The sequence below is a fragment of the Anolis sagrei genome, chromosome 4 (genome assembly GCF_037176765.1).
Source record: "Anolis sagrei isolate rAnoSag1 chromosome 4, rAnoSag1.mat, whole genome shotgun sequence".
Classification (NCBI taxonomy): domain Eukaryota; kingdom Metazoa; phylum Chordata; class Lepidosauria; order Squamata; family Dactyloidae; genus Anolis; species Anolis sagrei.
The window spans coordinates 247273385-247296004 of record NC_090024.1 but is presented as its reverse complement, the minus strand read 5'-3'; the positions used below and the strand labels follow the sequence as shown (position 1 = coordinate 247296004).

At 46.8% G+C, this 22620-nt stretch overlaps 1 protein-coding gene across 1 annotated transcript in view; it reads right to left on the bottom strand.

Annotated features, from left to right (window-relative positions):
• Positions 1-1663: 1663 nt before the first annotated feature.
• The window catches only part of LOC137096874 (protein 4.2-like), a 25212-nt gene continuing 4255 nt past the window's right edge, over positions 1664-22620 (bottom strand). Inside the window, exons 4-13 of the mRNA XM_067467135.1 lie at positions 20374-20492; positions 20066-20191; positions 18531-18708; positions 14679-14817; positions 13198-13304; positions 10346-10591; positions 8182-8472; positions 3919-4106; positions 2147-2280; positions 1664-2057 (exon numbers count right to left, since the gene is read on the bottom strand). Coding sequence (XP_067323236.1) covers positions 1910-2057; positions 2147-2280; positions 3919-4106; positions 8182-8472; positions 10346-10591; positions 13198-13304; positions 14679-14817; positions 18531-18708; positions 20066-20191; positions 20374-20492 — 1676 coding nt within the window. The 3' untranslated portion in view covers positions 1664-1909. The remainder of the gene's footprint in view (positions 2058-2146; positions 2281-3918; positions 4107-8181; positions 8473-10345; positions 10592-13197; positions 13305-14678; positions 14818-18530; positions 18709-20065; positions 20192-20373; positions 20493-22620) is intronic.

The window sequence follows — 22620 nt, the reverse complement described above, 5'->3', positions numbered from 1 at the left end:
GTGGCAGGGGATGGCTTGTCTATATAAATAAAAATGTAATATTCGTTTGTGGGATTAACACAACTCAAAAAACACTGGACAAATTGACACCAAATTTGGACACAAGACACCTAACAACCCAATGTATGTCCTTCACTAAAGGAAATTGATTTTGTCATTTGGGAGTTGTAGGTGCTGGGATTTATAGTTCGCCTACAATCAAAGAGCATTCTGAACTCCAACGATGGAATTGAACCAAACTTGGCACACAGTTCTCCCATGACCGACAGAAAATGCTGGAAGGGTTTGGTGGGCAGTGTCCTTTGGCTTTGGAGTTGTAGTTCACCTACTTCCAGAGATCACTGGACTCAAACTATGATGGATCTGGATCAAACTCTACACGAATACTCAATATGCTCAAATGTGAATACTGATGGAGTTTGGTGAAAATAGAATCTTGACATTTGGGAGTTGTGGTTGCTGGGATTTATAGTTCATCTACAATCACAGAGCATTCTGAACCCCACCAACGTTAGAATTGGGCCAAACCTCAGGAGTTGATTTCTGGCGGCATGAAGACACCACAAATTCCCTCCGTGACATCCTGACTGAATCAATGTGATGTGGCGGCAAAAAAAAGCCAATGGGATTTTGTCCTGCATCAATAGGAGCCTAGTGTCTAGATCTAGGGAAGTAATGCTCCCCATGCTCTATTCCGCTTTGGTGAGACCACACCTGGAATATTGTGTCCAACTCTGGGCACCACAATTCAAGAGAGATATTGACTCTAAGCTGGAATGTGTCCAGAGGAGGGCAACTAAAATGATCAAGGGTCTGGAGAACAAGCCCCATGAGGAGCGGCTTAAGGAGCTGGGCATGTTTAGCCTGAACCCCCATGTGGGCCACAGCAGCACATGGCAGGGGATGGCTAGTAACACATATATTCAAAGCAATCCTGCCTGTTCAAGACAATTAAAAGGCTGGGCCAAGGCTAGTGCAAGCTCAAAATTTCTAGGGTGCCTGGGAATTAAGTGCAGTGGTATAGCAGGCAGCATTCCGGGGCCTATTTGAGGGAGTGACCTGGGTAATTGGTAGGAAGAATACGGCCATATTCAACAATGTTTGGGGCTGAGCTAGAACTAGTCATTCTCAAAGGCTTCTTGGAACCAACAGGTCTTCAGGCTGTTACGAAAGGAGGGGAGGGATGCGGCCTGATTGTTGCAACTCAGAGTAAGCTTCACCTTGCTTCCAAACACCACCACACAAGAGCTGTAGTTTTACAGTTTATTGAGGGAAAAATCCAAGTCAAAATAAAGAATAATAAGCATTGCAAAGTCTCAGAGATTAAGGTTAAATGCAGAATACAGTTCTAAAGATCTTCAGGTAAAAGCAGGAGACGTAATCCTATTGGCAAAGTTCAAACCAGAGTCCCAGGTACAAGCAATGAAACATTTGCCCCAAGAATCGCAATGCAAGAAATCCCAAGCGTACTGCTTTCCAGGCTAAGGTTAAGCTTTTGGGCTAATAAGCTACGTTGAACTGACGGTTTCACAGAGTTTCCAGGAGGCCTAAATACCTTTCTAACATCAAAACATTAGGCTCTCAGCATCATAAAAGCATTGCGATGACCTCGCACCGAGCTAGCCTCCCATCTGCTTGCCAGACGCGAACTGCACCTGATCAAGGCGAGCTTCTCAGGTCAAATCCTTATCTATACTTTCGATATCATCGTGGGAAGGCACCTGGCTGCTATTCCCTTCGTTAAAATTCCTTTCTGGTGAAAACAGTTGTGTTGACACTGCACTGTCGGTGAGAGCCTCAGGAGCAGGCTCAGAGATTTGAGGCACAGGCGAAGAGGCAGGAAGCTGAAAGTCATCCTCATCGTCAGAAACTAGCTCAGCCACAACACTGATGATGTTTGGGTGGTGGTCTAAGGGACCATGACTCGGGTGGCCCTGGCACAGCTGTGGTGGTGCTGGAGACCCGGGACGTCCAGGCGGGCGGTCAGCCTCCGGTCCCCGGCGAGGGTCGGCGTGAAGGGCAAGCGGAGACGCAGGGAGGACGGGATGGGGCCCATCCTGCAGGTAGAACAGCAAGGAGATGTGTGAGAGGGGCACAGCCACCCTTCCCCCCCCCCACACACACCCCTCAAAGAGGCATAACTCACCTGTAGCGCCTCTCTTTGTAGATGAGCCCCCGCCCAGACAGAGTGATGCTGCAGCTGGTGAGAGGCTCCGGCAGGTGGTTGTGCAGGTGGATCGTAGCCTCCGCCGGCTGGAACTGCACCAGGCTTTCGGGGATCTTTTGGAAGGAAGCAGAGAAGGAGATGTATGGGGTGTGTGCAGGTGTTAGTGCTCTGGGTACAGAGCAAAAGCTTTCCAGAGGGGTCTTAGCTGCCACTCAGGTAGAAATCTTTCAGAAATGTGTGGTGAGCATCCCATTGTTCTTAATCCTGGGGGAGGAGACCCACCTGAAAAGGATTCCCTCCTCCATGAATGGAGATCCCCACATGCAGACACACAGATAGATAGATAGATAGATAGATAGATATAGACAGACAGACAGACAGATAGACACACAAATAGATAGATAGACACACAGATAGACACACACACACAGAGATAGATAGATAGATAGATAGATAGATAGATAGATAGATAGATAGATAGACACACAGATAGATAGACACACTGACAGATAGATAGATAGATAGATAGATAGATAGATAGATAGATAGATAGATAGATAGATAGATAGACACACTGACAGACAGACAGACAGATAGATAGATAGATAGATAGATAGATAGATAGATAGATAGATAGATAGATAGACACACAGATAGATAGACACACAGATAGATAGATAGATAGATAGATAGATAGATAGATAGGTAGGTAGATAGATAGACAGACACACAGATAGATAGACACACAGATAGACACAGACAGATAGACACACAGACAGACACACAGATAGATAGACACACAGACAGACAGACAGACAGACAGATAGATAGATAGATAGATAGATAGATAGGCAGGCAGGCAGGCAGGCAGGCAGGCACACACACACAGATAGATAGATAGATAGATAGATAGATAGATAGATAGATAGATAGATAGATAGACAGACACACAAATAGATAGATAGACACACAGATAGACACACACAGATAGATAGATAGATAGATAGATAGATAGATAGATAGATAGATAGGCAGGCAGGCAGGCAGGCACACACACACAGACAGACAGACAGACAGACAGACAGACAGACAGACAGACAGATAGATAGATAGGCAGGCAGGCAGGCAGGCAGGCAGGCACACACACACACAGACAGACAGACAGACAGACAGATAGACAGACAGACACACAAATAGATAGATAGACACACAGATAGACACACACAGATAGATAGATAGATAGATAGATAGATAGATAGATAGATAGATAGATAGGCAGGCAGGCAGGCAGGCACACACACACACAGACAGACAGACAGACAGACAGACAGACAGACAGACAGATAGATAGATAGATAGATAGACAGACACACAAATAGATAGATAGACACACAGATAGACACACACAGATAGATAGATAGATAGATAGATAGATAGATAGATAGATAGACAGACAGACACACAGATAGACACACATATAGATAGACACAGACAGATAGACACACAGACAGACAGACAGACAGACAGACAGATAGATAGATAGGAAGGTTGGAGGAGTGGGATGCAGCTGGACCTGTGTGAAGCCCATCCCTGCCCTTTTGGGGGGGGTCTCCCTGCCCCCCCCCCCTCCACCTGTGCGGACCCCTCCTACCTGGGCTCCAGGGGTTGAAGAGGAGGGCAAAGGTGCCCAGTGGGTGCCATGAGGGAGGGGTGAGCGTCCCCCTTCCGGAAGGGTCTCGGCTGCCACTGACCTCGAGGGTGACCTCTGGGGGGCGGAGGAGGACCTCCTGCCAGGCCAAGAGAGGGGTCCGGCTGCTCTGGCTGGCATCCGAGGCGGAGGGGGTCTCCCTCAGGAGGGCCGTGAGCTTCAGCAGGAGGTTGCCCTTTCTCAGAGCTGGGCCGTATTGTGCGAAAGGCAGGGTGGTGCTCAGCACTTCGTCTGGGGGACAGAACCAGGGGAGTCGTTGGAAGCTAAAAGGTATCAACACTTGAATAGAGAGAGCAATTGGGGCAGAGGGAACCCTGCATGGAGAGGCCACTGCCCCAGTCTCCTTCTTCCCAAAGAGTGCCTTTATTTGAGAAGAGAGCACCAAGAGGCCTCTCTCTGCCTCAAGATGTCTGACACACAGAGATCGGCGTTGGCGACTCTTCTGCCAACACTTCCTTTGATCTATCTCCTTGTTTATACTGGTCAGGAGTCAATTTCCGACGGCATGAAGACATCACAAATTCCCCCAGTGACATCCTGACTGAATCATCCTGGCTGAATCCATTCTCTCTCTGACATTTTGAAGCGAGCAGTGGACACTGGAAACATCGTATTGGAACTTGTGAAGCAATGAGGTCTAATAAGGAAACTGAGAAGAGGGCAAGATGGGCAGGAAAGGTGTATAAAAGGAAGTGATGGTGGGGGAAAAACCAGTAGTGTCTTTCTTTGCTTCAGAGATACAAGCAATATATCCATTTCAAAGCAAAACCGGCTTGTGAGTGCTTATTTAATATTGCTATATAGATCCTGCAGTCTGACAATACTAGATGTAAAGGACTGGGTGGCCCACGAGGTCTCTTCCAAATTTATGGTTCTACTAGCTGTACCTGCCACGCGTTGCTGTGGCCAACCTTCCCTCCCTCTTTCTCTCCTTTCTTTCTCTCTTTCCTTCTGTGAATTGACCTCTGTCAATGGTAATGAAGCTGCCACCAAATTGTAAAGAGACGCTACCAATTAGTGAGGAAGCGCCTAGGTTTAGGAGAGAGGAATTCTCTAGGATAACCAGTTCTTCCCCAAATGGATAACAGTGCATTTGCAATCGTTGTTGTCTCGATGTTAGTTAGAGCTACAGCCTCTGGATATCTTGTGGCGTAGTCAATCATGGTTAAAATGTATCTGTAACCACGTCTGCTTGGCTTACAAAGAGGACCCACTATGTCAATGCCCACTCTGTAAAATGGTTCTCCAATTATCGGCATAGGGATCATAGGAGCTTTAATTTTATCCCTTCCAGTACTCAATCTTTGGCAGATATCACAAGACTGGCAAAACTCTTTGATCTTCTGGAACATGCCAGGCCAATAAAAGTTCTTAGTGATTCTCTTTGTGGTTTTCCTCACACCCAAATGTCCACCTTGAGGGTTCTCGTGTGCCACCCTCATCAGCTGTTCTCTAAAACTTTGAGGCACTACAATTTGATTACATGTCACTGATCCTTCTGCTGACTTCACATTTCTGGTTTCTCTATATAAGACACCATTCTTTAACACAAACTCGGAGGGCTGTCCTTTTGCCGATACGGTGGGGGTTTGAGCCAAAGCGAACAGAGGTTTTAGAGATTCATCGGCTCCTTGTTCCTGCCGAATTTCTTCAACTCCTCCCGTCTTCTTAACAAGCTCAGCAACCGTAGCGCTGGATTCCGGACTCTCATCCCCATCCTGTTGCATGGCAAAACACATGGCTTTTTGATCAGGGCCCCTGTTGCCATATTCTTCCTCCTCACACGTCATCCTCCAGTTTTCAATCTTCTTAGCCAGATCATTTCCAATTAAACATCTGTATGGTATGTCAGGACTGACTGCAAAATCCCACATACCCTTCCATCCTCCATATTCTATTGGCAAAGTCATCACTGCTGTTGGTATCGCAGGTCCCAAACCTTTTAATCTTATTTCAGAGGTAGGCCGCTGAAATTTCTGAGGTATTATTTCTGGATGTACTATACATACTTCGGAGCCTGTATCTCGAAGTCCTTTCACGTCTTTGTTATCAATGGAAATGGATTCTAAGTAATCTTTAGATGGGGTGTTTGACAAGATGAACAAACACTGTTTCTCTTGAGGCTCTGATTCTGAACTTCCCTTTGACAAAGTATCTGGTTCTGTTTTTTGTGTTTCTTTTACTTTATTCACAAAGAGGGTTGTTTTCTCTTTTCTTAAAAGGGGACATTGATACTTTATATGGTCCCACTTTCCACACTGAAAGCACCTTCTTTTTCCCTCAGGAGCAGTTTGACTTGTTACACCCTGCCTCCTCCAGGTGGTGTTTTCTATGTCAGAACCTTTTTCTTGCTGTGGGCGCGTTTGTTGTTGGTAAAATGGCTGCCTGTTTGTTCTTTTATCACTTGGCAGATCTTCCCTTTTGAATCCTTCTTTTAGGGTTATTATTTGATCTACCATAACCGCTGCCTCTACTATAGTGGATGGTTTGCGATCCTGAATCACCCAGCGAATATCATAAGGCACTAATTGAAAAAAATTGTTCCAACTTTAAAAGTTCTCTCAGCTGTTGGTAATCTTCCACCTCAGACGTCCTTAGCCAACTATCGAACAGTTGAGACAATTTAGAGGCCACCTGAGCAAAACTTTGGGTTTTATCTCTCTTTAGGGTCCTGAACTTAAATCTGTAGAATTCAGGAGTTAATCGAAACTCTTGTAGAATTTGTTTCTTAAATAAATCATAATCTCCATAAGACCCCTCAGGCAAATCTCCATAAATCTGTAAAAGTCTTCCAGTTATCTGTGGCCTTAGATATATCATCCATTTTTCCTTAGCAACCCCAAAATCTTTACAACATCTCTCGAAAGAGATCAAAAATTTCTCTACATCGTCATCCTTGGTAAATTTAGGGAATCTCTTTATCAAATCTGGGGTATCCACTCCAGAACTCCCTTCCTGGATGTCACTGGATGTTTGAGACAAAGCCAATCTTTGCTTCTGCAGCTCAAATTCCATTCTCTTCAATTCTATCTCCTGTTCTCTCTCTTTCTGTCTTTCTTCAAACTCTCTTTCCCTTTGTTTTGCCTCCATCTCCAGTTCTCTCTCTCTTTGTTTTTCTTTTGCCTCTATTTCTAATCGTTTTATCTCTAGTTTGTACTTATAAGCCATTTCTGACACAGGCACTGGCTCTGTTTCTGCTTCAGAGCCCGAACTTTCTTCTTGGTCTCCCTCTGTTTCCTCAACAACCTTTTTTTGTCGCCTGGTAGCCATATTCCAATAACTTTTACCTCACAACTTATTCTTAAAATAATCTTAAGGCACTTGATCAGTTGTTAAACATATCCCGTCGTCTGCCACCAATTTGTGAAGGGACCCTCCACCAATGGTAATAAAGCTGCCACCAAATTGTAAAGAGACGCTACCAATTAGTGAGGAAGCACCTAGGTTTAGGAGAGAGGAGCCACTGATTTGTAAAAGGCTCTGGTATTAAAGGCTCTGTTTGTGTTGTGAGGTAATTTTGGTAGAGTGGGTGCACCGAACGTAGAATTAATGGAGATGAGGCAGTTTTAAAAACCAAAGAGAACAAGTTTATTTTTAAACAAAGTGTATGGTTGCAGTATGAAGATGTTAAGCTTGGCAAATACTTGATGGTTACATGTAACTTGGTTGCGATACAATTCAGACTTTCGATGTTACAACTTATGAACTCTTGCTGTGGTGAAGCACTTTATTAACCAGTGTTCCCTGCAGTGAATAGTCTCTCTGTTTGATCTATCCTTGATCAAACTACAGATCTCTAGTCTTTTTCCGACTAACGATCTTATCAAGCCTCTGTTAGTTCTTTCTAACTAAAGCAACTAACCAGGTTTTCCCCTTCAGCTTCCTAGCTGAAGAAATCTCTACTATTCACGAACACTAAACCCTGACTCTTCACTTCTTCACTCCTCAGAGTCTAAAACCTGACTCTGCTGCTCTCTCAGAGTCTCCAGCCTGACTCTGCTGCTCTCTCAGAGTCTTTCTCCTGACCCTGCTGCTCTCTCGGAGTCTCCTGCCTGACTGACTCTGTCACTTTTCAAAACCTTCACTCTCTAAGCTCCTCCCACCTCCTCTTCTGCCTCGTTTCCATGGTAACACATCTCTCACAGCTAGGCCGCTCCAGCCTTAGGGCAACCGATGCAAACATAAATACAGTTATAAGCATATTATTATAAACACTTCTGTACACCTTCCCTTTTTTCTTTCCTTCTCTCCTTCTTTCCTTCTCTTCATTTTCCCACACACACATGATATATAGAGAGACCCTTACCCTGGCCATCTGGTAGGGTGACCACGAACTCCTCCTTCCAGAACTGGGCCAGGGGCTCCCCGTTGCCCTGGAGGGGCTGTGCGCCCAGCACCACCTGCAGTGGCCTCTCCATCCCGGTCCAGTTGACCACTCGCAGGGAGACCCGGACGTCTTCCCCCAGGGCCAGGGAGCTCCCGCACTCGAACCAGGCGGCCAGTGGAGGTTCCTCCATCTCTTCTGGTGATGGGAAGAGAGTAGGGGGCTCTGTGTCCTGGTTGACCTTCAGCAGAACAGCCCTCTCCTGAAGGGACCCTGCAAGAGTGGGCAGGAGAGGTGGATTTTATTGGGCGAGTGGGCTTATTAACAAAAGACCCTCCCCATAAATGCATAGCAGCGTGACCCAGCACCAGAAGCCCAAAATGATAAACAGAAACACCCAGACCAATGTTATCTGTTCCAAAGGGAGGCTTTTCTTTACAGCAAAATACTATGGTTGCACTATTTACAAGAACAAGGCTTTCACAACACAAATAAAGATCAGCCTTCACACAGGATTCACACAGTAGCTTTACACACAAGGCCTTCAACCTGGGGCTTCCTCTCACAGACTAAGGCCTACCTCACACTGAGGCCTTCTCACAGACTGAGACCTTTCTCCCACTGAGGCAAACTAACACAGAGGCCTACAAAGCTTATATAGAACTGCAGCTTTTGCTGAGTCATTGCATCCATCCAGGTTCAAATCCAGGGAGAGCACGGATGAGCTCCCTCTGTCAGCTCTAGCTCCTCATGCAGGGACATGAGAGAAGCATCCTACAAGGATGATAAAACATCAAAACATCCGGGCGTCCTCTGGGCAACGTCCTTGCAGACGGCCAATTCTCTCACACCAGAAGCGACTTGCAGTTTCTCAAGTCACTTCTGACATGACAAAAAAAATTGCATCCATTTCACAAAAGCTTACTGGCACAACCTGGGGATCACAACCAGACACGGTGAAGACATCTGCCCTTGCGCTATGCTACTCTGCTGCTGAGTACGCATGCCCAGTGTGGAACACATCTCACCACGCTAAAACAGTGGATGTGGCTCTTAATGAGACATGCCGCATTATCACGGGGTGTCTGCGCCCTACACCACTGGAGAAATTACACTGCTTAGCCGGTATTGCACCACCTGACATCCTCTGGGAAGTAGCAGCCAATAGTGAAAGGACCAAGGCAGAGACATCTCTGGCCCACCCCCTGTTTGGGTATCAGCCAGCATTCCAATGACTTAAATCAAGAAATAGTTTTCTAAGATCTACAGAGACACTTGCTGGAACTCCTCAGCAAGTGAGAGCCCAAAAGTGGCAGGCTCGAACTCAGAACCACAATTAGTGGCTGATTCCAAATGAGAGACTCCCCCCGGGCACACAGAAAACAGGGCGACTTGGAAGGCACTGAACAGGCTGCGCTCTGGCACCACGAGATGCAGAACCTTCGGAAATGGGGCCACAAAGTGGAGTCCACGATATGCGAGTGCGGAGAAGAGCAAACCACTGACTACCGACTACAATGCAACCTGAGCCCTGCCACATGCACAAGGGAGGACCTTCTTGTTGCAACACCAGAGGCACTCCAAGTGGTCAGTTACTGGTCAAAGGACATTTAGTACAATGCCAAGTTTGCAAACTTTTTAAAAATACAATATAACTATTTGGTTTGCTCCTGACACAATAAATATTTTGAATGAACAAAATTTGGCTAGCAGTATTTTAAAAACTCTAAAATTATAACAGCTAAACAACAGAGAGAAAAAACCAGGCACAGATTAACACCTCCCAGCAACAGATTTTCCCAGGCTCAGGCAGGCCTTCAAATGCTAATGAAGGTGATCAGGTAAACATTCACACCTAACTGCAGCAGGGAAGAGCTCCTTGTCCCACCCCAGCCATTCCACAGATATATAAACCCTTTTTCCTACTTCCAACAGACCTCACTACCTCTGAGGATGCTTGCCATAGATGCAGGCGAAACGTCAGGAGAAATGCCTCTAGAACATGGCTCTATAGCCCGAAAAAACCCACAAGAACCTAGTAAATATTTTTTTTTGTACTTAAAAATAGCTAGTTAATATTTCTGACAGATTTGGCACTTGAGGAGTGCTCCCGCTCCCCGCTCTTTCCAAGCCTTGGGACCCTTACCTTCAGGGAACTTGTAGTGCTGGGTGATGTCCTCGCAGCGCTCGCTGCCCACCGCCTTGGTGCTGATGCAGTTGCCCAGGAACTTCACTTGGGAGGCGGCCCTCTCGGACACCCCACTGGCCTTGCGGACCCAGGCAGCGCAGGTGGAGTTGATGGCCGCAAAGAAGGGGCCCACGCCAGAGGGAAGGTCCAGGCGGCCCTCCTTGATAGCCCTCACTGGAGCGGGGCCACCCCAGCACAACAGCCCTGCAAGGAGGAGCACAGAGATGGATCAGCCTTGTCCTCATCCATGATCCTCCTCAAAGCAAAGCCTTTCCTTCCCCACAGCAACCCACTTCTCAGCCCACTCTGAAGTGGAGGCTCCGAGTAGGAAGCTGAAGGGCTTTGGGGCTCGTGTTCTGCCTCTTTCTCATCCCAGTTCAAGGGAGGGAAGGACAAAGGATGAGCAGGATCCTCTCACCACTGCAGGAATCTACCTGTGAGGCAACTGTAAGTTGCAGGATTTGAACTGTTGTATCATGCCTGATTTTGCCTTTTTACTCTGTAAATGTATAGTTGGATTGATTGGTTATTTATAGCTGTCAATCAATGTTGTTTGCACCAGTTGAATGGCTCCTCCTGCTCAATTGTTTGACCCCACCTCTTCCTAAATAGCAGGACAGTGTTTCCTTTTCCGTTCCACCATCAAACTTTCTATCAGATGGACGTGAGAGAGAGACTTGGCTCTGAAGCCCTTGATTAAGTTACCTCTCAGCACCAATTCTGAGGTTCTTACCCTTGAGACTTATGCTTCATGTTCAGATCAACCTGGACGACGTTGAGAAGTCTCAAGCGCCTTCTTTGGCACCAGAGGAAGGCTTTGTGCCTTCAAAATATAGGCCATTGGAATTGGGGTTGTGATCTGGCCAAACCCTGCAAAAATGCCCTCGGAAGAACTTTATGTTACCTGCTATTGCAATTAATCCCAATTTTTGGCCCCGGATCCCTTGTCCAGATACATTACATTGCACTCTCACCCAGTATTTTTAAACGTTTAATCTTTGCAACCGGCCGTGCTTGCTGTGACCATTTTTTTTGTGTGTTCAATTATTGTGATTTTATATTTTTTTGGTGCTTATTTATATTGTTTCTTGTATTTTATTTATTTTTCTTTATATTTTACTGTTGTATTCCTATGTTGTATATTTCTATTGCTGTATTGTTGAGCTTGGCCTCATGTAAGCTACCCCGAGTCCCCTTGGGGAAATGGTGGTGGGGTATAAATAAAGAAGTTGTTGTTGTTGTTCTTGTTGTTGTTGTTATCTGGCTACCAGTATTAAAAAAAAACACCCTCTAAAATCAAGACAGTAAATAAAGAACATCACTCAAAAACAGAACTCCAGACAACAAGCAATCGAGAGCCAGTAAACACCTCCGAAGCAGAGGGTGCCTCTAGGCAACAGAGGCCAGGCTACTTCTATGCAAATACCCTCACTGATTGACATTGCAACTGCAAGGCTATTCTATGCCAATCAAGCATGCTAATTGCAATATTCACAGTACCTTCAAACAGATAAGGCTTCTTTCTACACATACACTCCACTTGCCTCGTTTCCAACAGACCTCTGAGGATGCCAGCCACAGATGCAGGCAAAACGTCAGGAGAGAATGCTACCGGAAGATAGCCATACAGAGAATGGCTACCGGAAGATAGCCCGAAAAACACATTTATTTATTTATTTATTTGCTTCATTTCTATACCGCGTTTCTCAACCTTATTAGGCGACTCAATGCATAGCAACCCAGTAATTCTGGCTATGAAAGCCTTCGTCAACCCAAATAAGTGAACTGCTGGCTTAGCAGAAGGTGCTGCCAGGAAGGCTTTGGCTTCTCAGACCATGGCCTGAGATTCGTGAAGAAGGGCTTCTGCGCAAGGGACGTTTTTGCCAGGAATCTTGCAAATCGATTGCGAGGACTTTGTGTTATGCAAGGACAGGAGACCATACTCTTGAGGGCAGAAGGATATCAAATGCTGGACACAATAATGGAGCAACAGATTCGAACTATAGGGCAAAAGTCACTTAATATTAGGGAGGACTTCCTGACACCACTGCTGCCTGGGAATGTGGTTGGGTCGCCTTCTTTGACAGTGTTGAAGCCAGAGGATGGGTGGCCATCTGTCGGGAAGGTGTGGATTGTGGATTTCCCACATAGATGAATTGGGTTGGGCTGGATGGCCTTTAGAGGTCCCTTCCAACTCCAGGACTGACTCATGAATGAATCACAGAATCCTAGAATCCTAGAGTTGGAAGAGACCTCATGGGCCATCCAGTCCAACCCCATTCTGCCAGAAAGCAGGAATATTGCATTCAAATCACCCCTGACAGATGGCCATCCAGCCTCTGTTTCAAAGCCTCCAAAGAAGGAGCCTCCACCTCATTCCAGGGCAGAGAGTTCCACTGCTGAACAGCTCTCACAGTCAGGAAGTTCTTCCTCATGTTCAGATGGAATCTCCTCTCTTGTAGTTGGAAGCCATTGTTACCTTGCATCCTAGTCTCCAAGGAAGCAGAAAACAAGCTTGCTCCCTCCTCCTCCCTGTGGCTTCCTCTCACATATTTATACATGGCTATCATATCTCCTCTCAGCCTTCTCTTCTTCAGGCTAAACATGCCCAGCTCCTTAAGCCGCTCCTCATAGGGCTTGTTCTCCAAACTCTTGATCATTTTAGTCGCCCTCCTCTGGACACATTCCAGCTTGTCAATCTCTCTCTTGAATTGTGGTGCCCAGAATTGGACACAATATTCCAGGTAAAGTGGTCCAACCAGAGCAGAATAGAGCATGGGGAGCATGACTTCCCTGCTCATAGTCCTTACCATTCTGCTGCCCCTTCTTTGGTGTGGCGTCCAGGGCTTGCCACCCGCTGTATTCCTGGCCCAGATCCTCGCGTGCCATCCAGCACTCGTTCCAGGCGTGGCAGGGCCTGAGGGAGAAAGGGAAGGGGGTTCAAGGGGAAGCCTAAAGCAAGCCTCCTCAAATTGTGGCCCTCCAACTCCCAGGATTCGTGACCATTGAACAATCTGGCAATATATTGTTGAAGGCTTTCATGGCCGGAATCACTGGGTTGTTGTAGGTTTTTTCGGGCTATATGGCCATGTTCTAGAGGCATTCTCTCCTGACGTTTCGCCTGCATCTATGGGAAGCATCCTCAGAGGTAGTGAGGTCTTTTGGAAGTAGGAAAATGGGTTTATATATCTGTAGAAAGACCAGGGTGGGACAAAGGACTCTTGTCTGCTGGAGCTAGGTGTGAATGTTTCAAGTGACTACCTTGATTAGCATTTGATAGCCTGGCTGAGCCTGGAGCAATCTTTTGTTGAAAGGTGATTAGATGTCCTTGTTTGTTTCCTCTCTGTTGTTGTGCTATTCTAATCACTGGGTTGTTGTAGGTTTTTTTCGGGCTAGATGGCCATGTTCTAGAGGCATTCTCTCCTGACGTTTCGCCTGCATCTATGGCAAGTATCCTCAGAGGTAGTGAGGTCTGTTGGAAATAGGACAATGGGTTTATATATCTGTGGAATGGCTGGGGTGGGGCAAAGAGCTCTCTGCTGGAGCTAGGTGTGAATGTTTCAGCTGACCACCTTCATTAGCATTTGAAGGCCTGGCTGAGCCTGGGAAAATGTTCTGTTGAGAGGTGTTAAGATGTGCCTGGTTGTTTCCTCTCTGCTGTTTTGCTGTTGTAGTTTTTGAGTTTTTTAAATACTGGTAGCCAGATCTTGTTCATTTCCATGGTTTTCTCCTTTCTGTTGAAATTGTCCACATGCTTCTTGTGGATTTCAATGGCTTCTCTGTGTTGCCTGACATGGTGGTTGTGAGAGTGGTCCAGCATTTCTGTGTTCTCAAATAATATGCTCAACAAAAGATTGCCCCAGGCACTGCCAGGCTATCAAAAATAATATGCTCAACAAAAGATTGCCCCAGGCACTGCCAGGCCATTATATTCTAATCAAGGTGGTCAGTTGAAACATTCACACCTAGCTCCAGCGGACAAGAGTCCTTTGTCCCACCCTGGTCATTCCACAGATATGTAAACCCATTTTCTTAATTCCAACAGACCTCACTCCCTCTGAGGATGCTTGCCATAGATGCAGGCGAAACGTCAGGAGAGAATGCCTCTAGAACATGGTAATATAGCCCGAAAAAACCTACAACAACTCAATCTGGCAATAGGAGCTTCTGGGAGTTGGAGGCCCAAACACCTGGAGGGCAGAAGCTTGAAGAAGCCTGGCCTAAAGCTTCCCTCCCTCCCTCCTTCCCCACAACACAGGTGCCACATGAAAGGTGTTTGCCTTCTTCTCACCAGACGCAGGTGTCCAAGTTGCTGGAGATCAGGGCCCCGCTTTCGTCAAAGGACTCGTCCACTCGCAGGCTGCCCTCTGTGCCCTGGGCCCAGGCGAAGGCACTGACCACGCGGGTGGGGATGCCCAGGCTCCTCAGCACTGCAAGCAAAGGGGAGACCACCAGAATAATCTATTTATTTATCGTGTCAGAGAAGTAGATGGCGAAAACAGAAGGACGGAGCATGCTTACTCCATCAATGCTTAACATTTACACAAATGACCAGCCACCGCCAGAAGGGATTGAGGGTTTCATCTATGCATTACTGCTCAAGCAGGGAGCTTTGAGATGGTAGAACAGAAGCTTTCCGAAGCTCTAGGTGCTCTTACTGCCTATTACAGGGGAAACCAACTGATCCCCAACCCATCTAAAACACAGACATGTGCCTTTCACCTTAAGAACAGACAAGCATCCTGAGCTCTGAGGATGACCTGGGAAGGAATCCCACTGGAGCATTGCAGCGCACCCAAATACCTGGGAGTCACTCTGGACCGTGCTCTGACCTACAAGAAGCACTGCCTGAACATCAAGCAAAAAGTGGGTGCTAGAAACAACATCATACGAAAGCTGACTGGCACAACCTGGGGATCACAACCAGATACAGTGAAGACATCTGCCCTTGCGCTGTGCTACTCTGCTGCTGAGTATGCATGCCCAGTGTGGAACACATCTCACCACGCTAAAGCAGTGGATGTGGCTCTTAATGAGACATGCTGCATTATCACGGGGTGCCTGCGCCCTACACCACTGGAAAAATTACACTGTCTAGCCGGTATTGCCCCACCTGACATCCGCCGGGAAGGAGCAGCCAATAGTGAAAGGACCAAGGCAGAGACATCTCCAGCTCATCCCCTGTTTAGGTATCAGCCAGCACATCAAAGACTTAAATCTAGAAATAGTTTTCTAAGATCTACAGAGACACTCACTGGAACACCTCAGCAAGCAAGAGTCCAAAAGTGGCAGGCTCAAACCCAGAACCTCAACCAATGGCTGATACCAAATGAGAGACTCCCTCCTGGGCACACAGAGGACTGGGCGACCTGGAAGGCACTGAACAGACTGCGCTTTGGCACCACGAGATGCAGAGCCAACCTTCAGAAATGGGGCTACAAAGTGGAATCCTCGACATGCGAGTGTGGAGAAGAGCAAACCACTGACCACCTGCTGCGATGCAACCTGAGCCCTGCCACATGCACAAGGGAGGACCTTCTTGCGGCAACACCAGAGGCACTCCAAGTGGCCAGATACTGGTCAAAGGACATTTAATCAACTCTCATACTCACAAATTTTGTAATCTGCTTGTTTGCTTTGTTCTGTTAGAAATGTAATATAATTTGACTGGTTGTTCTGACACGACAAATAAAAATCTATGCCAGTGTTTCTCAACCTGGGGGTCGGGACCCCTGGAGGGGTCGTGAGGGGGTGTCAGAGGGGTCGCCAGAGACCATCAGAAAACACAGTATTTTCTGTTGATCATGGAGGTTGTGTGGGATGTTTGTCCCAATTCAGTCATTGGTAGGGCTCAGAATGCTCTTTGATTGTAGGCAAACAACAAATCCCAGCAACTCCAACTCCCAAATGTCAAGGTCTATTTCCCCCAAACTCCACCAGTGTTCACATTTGGGCATGTTGAGTCTTTGTGTCAAGTTTGGTCCAGATCCATCTACAGTGCTCCCTGGATGTAGGTGAACTACAACTCCCAAACTCAAGGTCAATACCCACCAAACCCTTCCAATCTGTCTGCCAAGTTTGGTTCAGTTCCATCGTTGGTAGAGTTCAGGGTGCTCTTTGATTGTAGGTGAACTATAAATCCCAATAACTACAACTCCCAAATGTCAAGGTCTGTTTTGCCCAAACTCCACCAGGGCTCACATTTGAGCATATGGAGTAGTGTGTCAAGTTTGGTCCAGATCCATCATTGTTTTCCACAGTGCTCTCTGGATGTAGGTGAACTACAACTCCAAAACTCAAGGTCAATGCCCACCAAAACCTTCCAGTATTTTCTGTTGGTCATGGCAGTTCTGTGTGTCAAGTTTGGTTCAATTCCATCATTGGTGGAGTTCAGAATGCTCTTTGATTGTAGCTGAACTATAAATCCCAGCAACTACAACTCCCACAGGACAAAATCACCCCCCCCCCCCCACCATCCCACAAATATTCAAATTTGGGCATATCAGGTATTTGTGCCCAGTTTGGTCCAGTGAATGGAAATACATCCTGCATACCAGATATTTACATTACTATTCATAACAGCAGCAAAATGACAATTATGAAGTAGCAACAAAACTAATTTTATGGTTGGGGGTCACCACCACATGCGGAAGTGTATTAAGGGGTCGTGGCATTAGGAAGGTTGAGAACCACTGATCTATGCTGATGATCATGCCATCACCGCTCAAGCAGGGAGCTTTGAAATGGTTGAATAGAAACTCTCTGAAGCTTTAGGTATTCTTACTGCCTATTGCAGAGAAAACCAGCTGATTCCTAATCTATCTAAGTTTAATGTATGCTGACGATTGCGCCATCACCACCCAAGCAGGGAGCTTTGAAATGGTTGAACAGAAGCTCTCCGAAGCTTTAGGTGCTCTTACTGCCTATGACAGGGGAAACCATCTGATTCCTAATCCATCTGAGTTTAATCTATACTGATGATCGTGCCATCACCGCTCAAGCAGGGAGCTTTGAAATGGTTGAACAGAAGCTCTCCGAAACTTTAGGTGCTCTTACTGCCTATGACAGGGGAAACCAGCTGATTCCTAATCTATCTAAGTTTAATATATGCTGACGATTACGCCATCCCCACCCAAGCAGGGAGCTTTGAAATGGTTGAATAGAAGCTCTCCGAAGCTTTAGGTGCTCTTAATGTCTATGACAGGAAAACCAGCTGATTCCTAATCCATCTATATTTAATCTATGCTGACGATTGTGCCATCACCACCCAAGCAGGGAGCTTTGAAATGGTTGAACAGAAGCTCTCCGAAGCTTTAGGTGCTCTTACTGCCTATGACAGGAAAACCATCTGATTCCTAATCCATCTAAGTTTAATCTATGCTGACGATTGTGCCATCACCATCCAAGCAGGAAGCATACTGTGTTTTTGTGTCAGTAAAATAATAATAATAATAATAATAATAATAATAATAATAATAATAATGTATTTCTTACTCATATCTTCTCGAGGTGGGTCACGGTACAATCAAAACACACAAACGGTGCAAACATTATATAAACACAGATACTAATGTAGTTCTACAAAATATACATTTTAAAACATATTTATATAAAATACATATTAAATACACAGGACACGAGTTTAAAAGGCTGTGTGAGGGCAACCTGAGGCTGGGGGTCAGAGACCAGCCCCTTCCCATGACCTCAACCAGGAATCCTCCTTTGTTTCCACCCCAAATAGTTACCAGGCAAGGCTTGCTCAGTACATCCTCCACCAAGGACTACAAAGCCCATGAGTCACTGCGTTTGAGAGGTATGTGTGTGTGTGTTTCTCAGATGGTTTTCCTGGAGTGATGTCCATGGGCCAAGGTCCAGATATGACCAAGAAGGGTGCTACTTGGAGTTCAGAAGGGGTGTTGTTGTTTTTGTTGTTGTTGTTGTTGTTATACACTTAATTTATATTTTGCTCTTTCTCCCCGAGGGGACTCAGAGCTACAGTATATACATATATAGGCAAACATTCAATGCCTTTAATACAGTAACAACAATGACATACAATACACAAACAAAGGCAAAGCTTTCCCTTTCCATCTTTGACGTCTGGAAGAGATGCTCAACTCTGGCCATGGGGAGTTTTCCCTACCTGAGCAGACGACAGCCGCAAATGTCCAGCTCTGGCCATAGCGAACCGGCCGGCACCGTCCAGAGAGCCACTGGCGCAGGATGGGTCCACTGCCCGGCCACTTGGAGGGGGGCGTCCCGTCCCTGTACTTCCCTGACCAGCATCCCTCCAGGACCGGATAGGGCTTCTCCCCATTCAGCTGTGAGGAGGGGAGGAAGAGAGGCCTTGAGTGGGAATCATAGAATCATAGAATCAAAGAGTTGGAAGAGACCTTGTGGGCCATCCAGTCCAACCCCATTCTGCCAAGAAGCAGGAATATTGCATTCAAAGCACCCTTGACAGATGGCCATCCAGCCTCTGCTTAAAAGCTTCCAAAGAAGGAGCCTCCACCACACTCCGGGGCAGAGAGTTCCACTGCTGAACGGCTCTCACAGTCAGGAAGTTCTTCCTCATGTTCAGACGGAATCTCCTCTCTTGTAGTTTGAAGCCATTGTTCCATTGCGTCCTAGTCTCCAGGGAAGCAGAAAGCTTGCTCCCTCCTCCTCCCTGTGGCTTCCTCTCACATATTTATACATGGCTATCATATCTCCTCTCAGCCTTCTCTTCTTCAGGCTAAACATGCCCAGCTCCTTAAGCCGCTCCTCATAGGGCTTGTTCTCCAGACCCTTGATCTGCTCCCTCCTCCCTGTAGCTTCCTCTCACATATTTATACATGGCTATCGTGTCTCCTCTCAGGCTTATCTTCTTCAGGCTAAACATGCCCAGCTCCTTAAGCCGCTCCTCATAGGGCCTGTCCTCCAGACCCTTGATCCTTTGAGTCGCCCTCCTCTGGACACATTCCAGCTTGTCAATATCTCTCTTGAATTGTGGTGCCCAGAATTGGACACAATATTCCAGGTGTGGTCTAACCAAGGCGGAATAGAGCATGGGGAGCATGACTTGTATAAATATGTGAGAGGAAGCCACAGGGAGGAGGGAGCAAGCTTGTTTTCTGCTTCCTTGGAGACTAGGACGCAATGGAACAATGGCTTCAAACTACAAGAGAGGAGATTCCATCTGAACATTAGGAGGAACTTCCTGACTGTGAGAGCCGTTCAGCAGTGGAACTCTCTGCCCCGGAGTGTGGTGGAGGCTCCTTCTTTGGAAGCTTTTAAGCAGAGGCTGGATGGCCATCTGTCAGGGGTGATTTGAATGCAATATTCCTGCTTCTTGGCAGAAGGGGGTTGGACTGGATGGCCCATGAGGTCTCTTCCAACTCTTTGATTCTATGATTCTATGATTCTATGACTTCCCTGGATCTAGATGCTAGGCTCCTCTTGATGGGGGCCAAAATCCCATTGGCTTTTTTGCTGCAGCATCACATTCCTGCCTCATGTTTAACTCCAAGATCTTTTTCACACGTACTACCCTTGAGCCAGGCCTCATCGTCCCCCATTCTGTATCTTTGCATTTCTTTTTTCTGCCATATCTTGCATTTGTCCCTGTTGGACTTCGGGTGGGCCCCTGAAAAGAGGGTAAAAGGGGAGACCCCCTGCCCACCCCCACGGCCCCCTTACCATGGCGCTGACCAGGCGGCAGACTTGGAGGGGGCTCCTCAGCTGGTCGCAGGCATCAAGGGCTGGCATCCCGAGCAAACTGATGTCCAGCAGGGCCAGGCTCATGTCCAGGAAGCCTTCTGAAAACTGAAAGGTGAGTCAGATAATGCTCTTCAAGGTGCAGAATCCTACAGGGTTCTGAAGAGGCAAGGATTTCTCCAGGAGTGGCTGGAGACCAGGTGTGTGGGACCCTCCTTCATCCCTCCTGGCAGGCCAATTCCCACCCAGCGCTAGGTGCAACCCCCCCTGGCCCCTCCCTTTGCCCTCACCTGCCCAAAGTCCCAGGGGATGCGCTGGGGGGCCTCCTCCAGCCCCCAGAAGAGGGTCCCCTCCTCGTTGAGGACATACTCCTGCCGCTGAGCCTCGTTGCCCAGAAAGACACTGTCGCCTGGAAGAGAGAAGGGGTCATTCGATGTTTATGCTGAAATGGGAAAGGTCTCAGGCTGTGAGGCCAGAGGCAAAATAATAATAATAATAATAATAATAATAATAATAATAATAATAATTCGAACTGCAAAGACTCTGGCACAAGCCAGTCAAGGTGGTCCCAGTGGTGATGGGCACACTGGGTCAGTGCCTCAAGACCTTGGCCTGCACTTAAACACAATTGGCGCTGACAAGATTACCAGGGCGACTAAAACGATCAAGGGTCTGGAGAACAAGCCCTATGAGGAGCGGCTTAGGGAACTGGGCATGTTTAGCCTGAAGAAGAGAAGGCTGAGAAGAGATATGATAGCCATGTATAAATATGTGAGAGGAAGCCACAGGGAGGACGAGGGAGCAAGCTTGTTTTCTGCTTCCTTGCAGACTAGGACGCAATGGAACAATGGCTTCAAACTACAAGAGAGGAGATTCCATCTGAACATTAGGAAGAACTTCCTGACTGTGAGAGCCGTTCAGCAGTGGAACTCTCTGCCCCGGAGTGTGGTGGAGGCTCCTTCTTTGGAAGCTTTTAAGCAGAGGCTGGATGGCCATCTGTCAGGGGTGATTTGAATGCAATATTCCTGCTTCTTGGCAGAATGGGGTTGGACTGGATGGCCCAGGAGGTCTCTTCCTACTCTAGGATTCTATGATTCTATGATTCTATGATCTGCCAGCTGCAAAAGGCCACCTTACTGGGATCTGCACGCATCATTCGCCGTTACATCACACAGTCCTAGACACTTGGGAAATGTCCGACGTGTGATCCAATACAACAGCCAGCAGAGTGTCTGCTGTGGACTCATCTTGTTGTGTTTCTAATAATAATAATAATAATAATAATAATAATAATAATAATAATAATATCCCAAGTGTAGACTCTGCAAGGAAGCAGATGAAACAATAGATCACATCCTCAGCTGCTGCAAGAAGATCATGCAAACAGATTACAAGCAGAGGCATAACACCGTTGCTCAGATGATTCATTGGAACTTGTGCCACAAATCCCATCTGCCTGCCACAAAGAACTGGTGGGATTGCAAGGTTGAAAAAATTACAGAGAATGAACACGTCAAACTCCTCTGGGACTTCCGATTTCAGACAGACAGAGTTTTGGAGCATAATACTCCTGATCTCACAATTGTGTTAAAAAACAAAGTATGGATTGTGGATGTTGCAATCCCAGGTGACAGCGGGATTGCAGAGAAACAACAGGAAAAGCTAAAATGAGATGAGGATTTCAAGATCGAACTGCAAAGACTCTGGCACAAGCCAGTCAGGGTGGTCCCAGTGGTGATCGGCATACTGGGTGCAGTGCCTAAAGACCTTGGCCTGCACTTAAACACAATTGGCACTGACAAGATTACCACCTGCCAGCTGCAAAAGGCCACCTTACTGGGATCTGTATGCATTATTTGCTGATACATCACACAGTCCTAGGCACTTAGGAAGTGTCTGACGTGTGATCCAATACAACAGCCGGCAGAGTGATCTTGTCTGCTGTGGACTCATCTTGTTGTGTTTCAAATAATAATAATAATAATAATAATAATAATAATAATAGAAAACTGTTGACAATCCACTCCTCATGACACCCACGTAGTGATGTCGACAGACTTGACCTTGAAGAGGAGATATGATAGCCATGTATAAATATGTGAGAGGAAGCCACAGGGAGGAGGGAGCAAGCTTCCTTTCTGCTTCCCTGGAGACTAGGACGCAATGGAACAATGGCTTCAAACTACAAGAGAGGAGATTCCATCTGAACACGAGGAAGAACTTCCTGACTGTGAGAGCGTTCAGCAGTGGAACTCTCTGCCCCGGAGGGAGTGTGGTGGAGGCTCCTTCTTTGGAAGCTTTTAAGCAGAGGCTGGATGGCCATCTGTTGGGGGTGATTTGAATGCAATATTCCTGCTTCTTGGCAGAATGGGGGTGGACTGGATGGCCCAGGAGGTCTCTTCCAACTCTTTGATTCTATGATTCTATGACCTGCCCAGAAAATCAGGTGGCAGAGAGAGGGCTTCTGGAAGGGACACAAACGGTAGAAGAAGAAAAGAAACACGCCCTGGCAGATGATGGGAAAGGCAGTCAAGAAC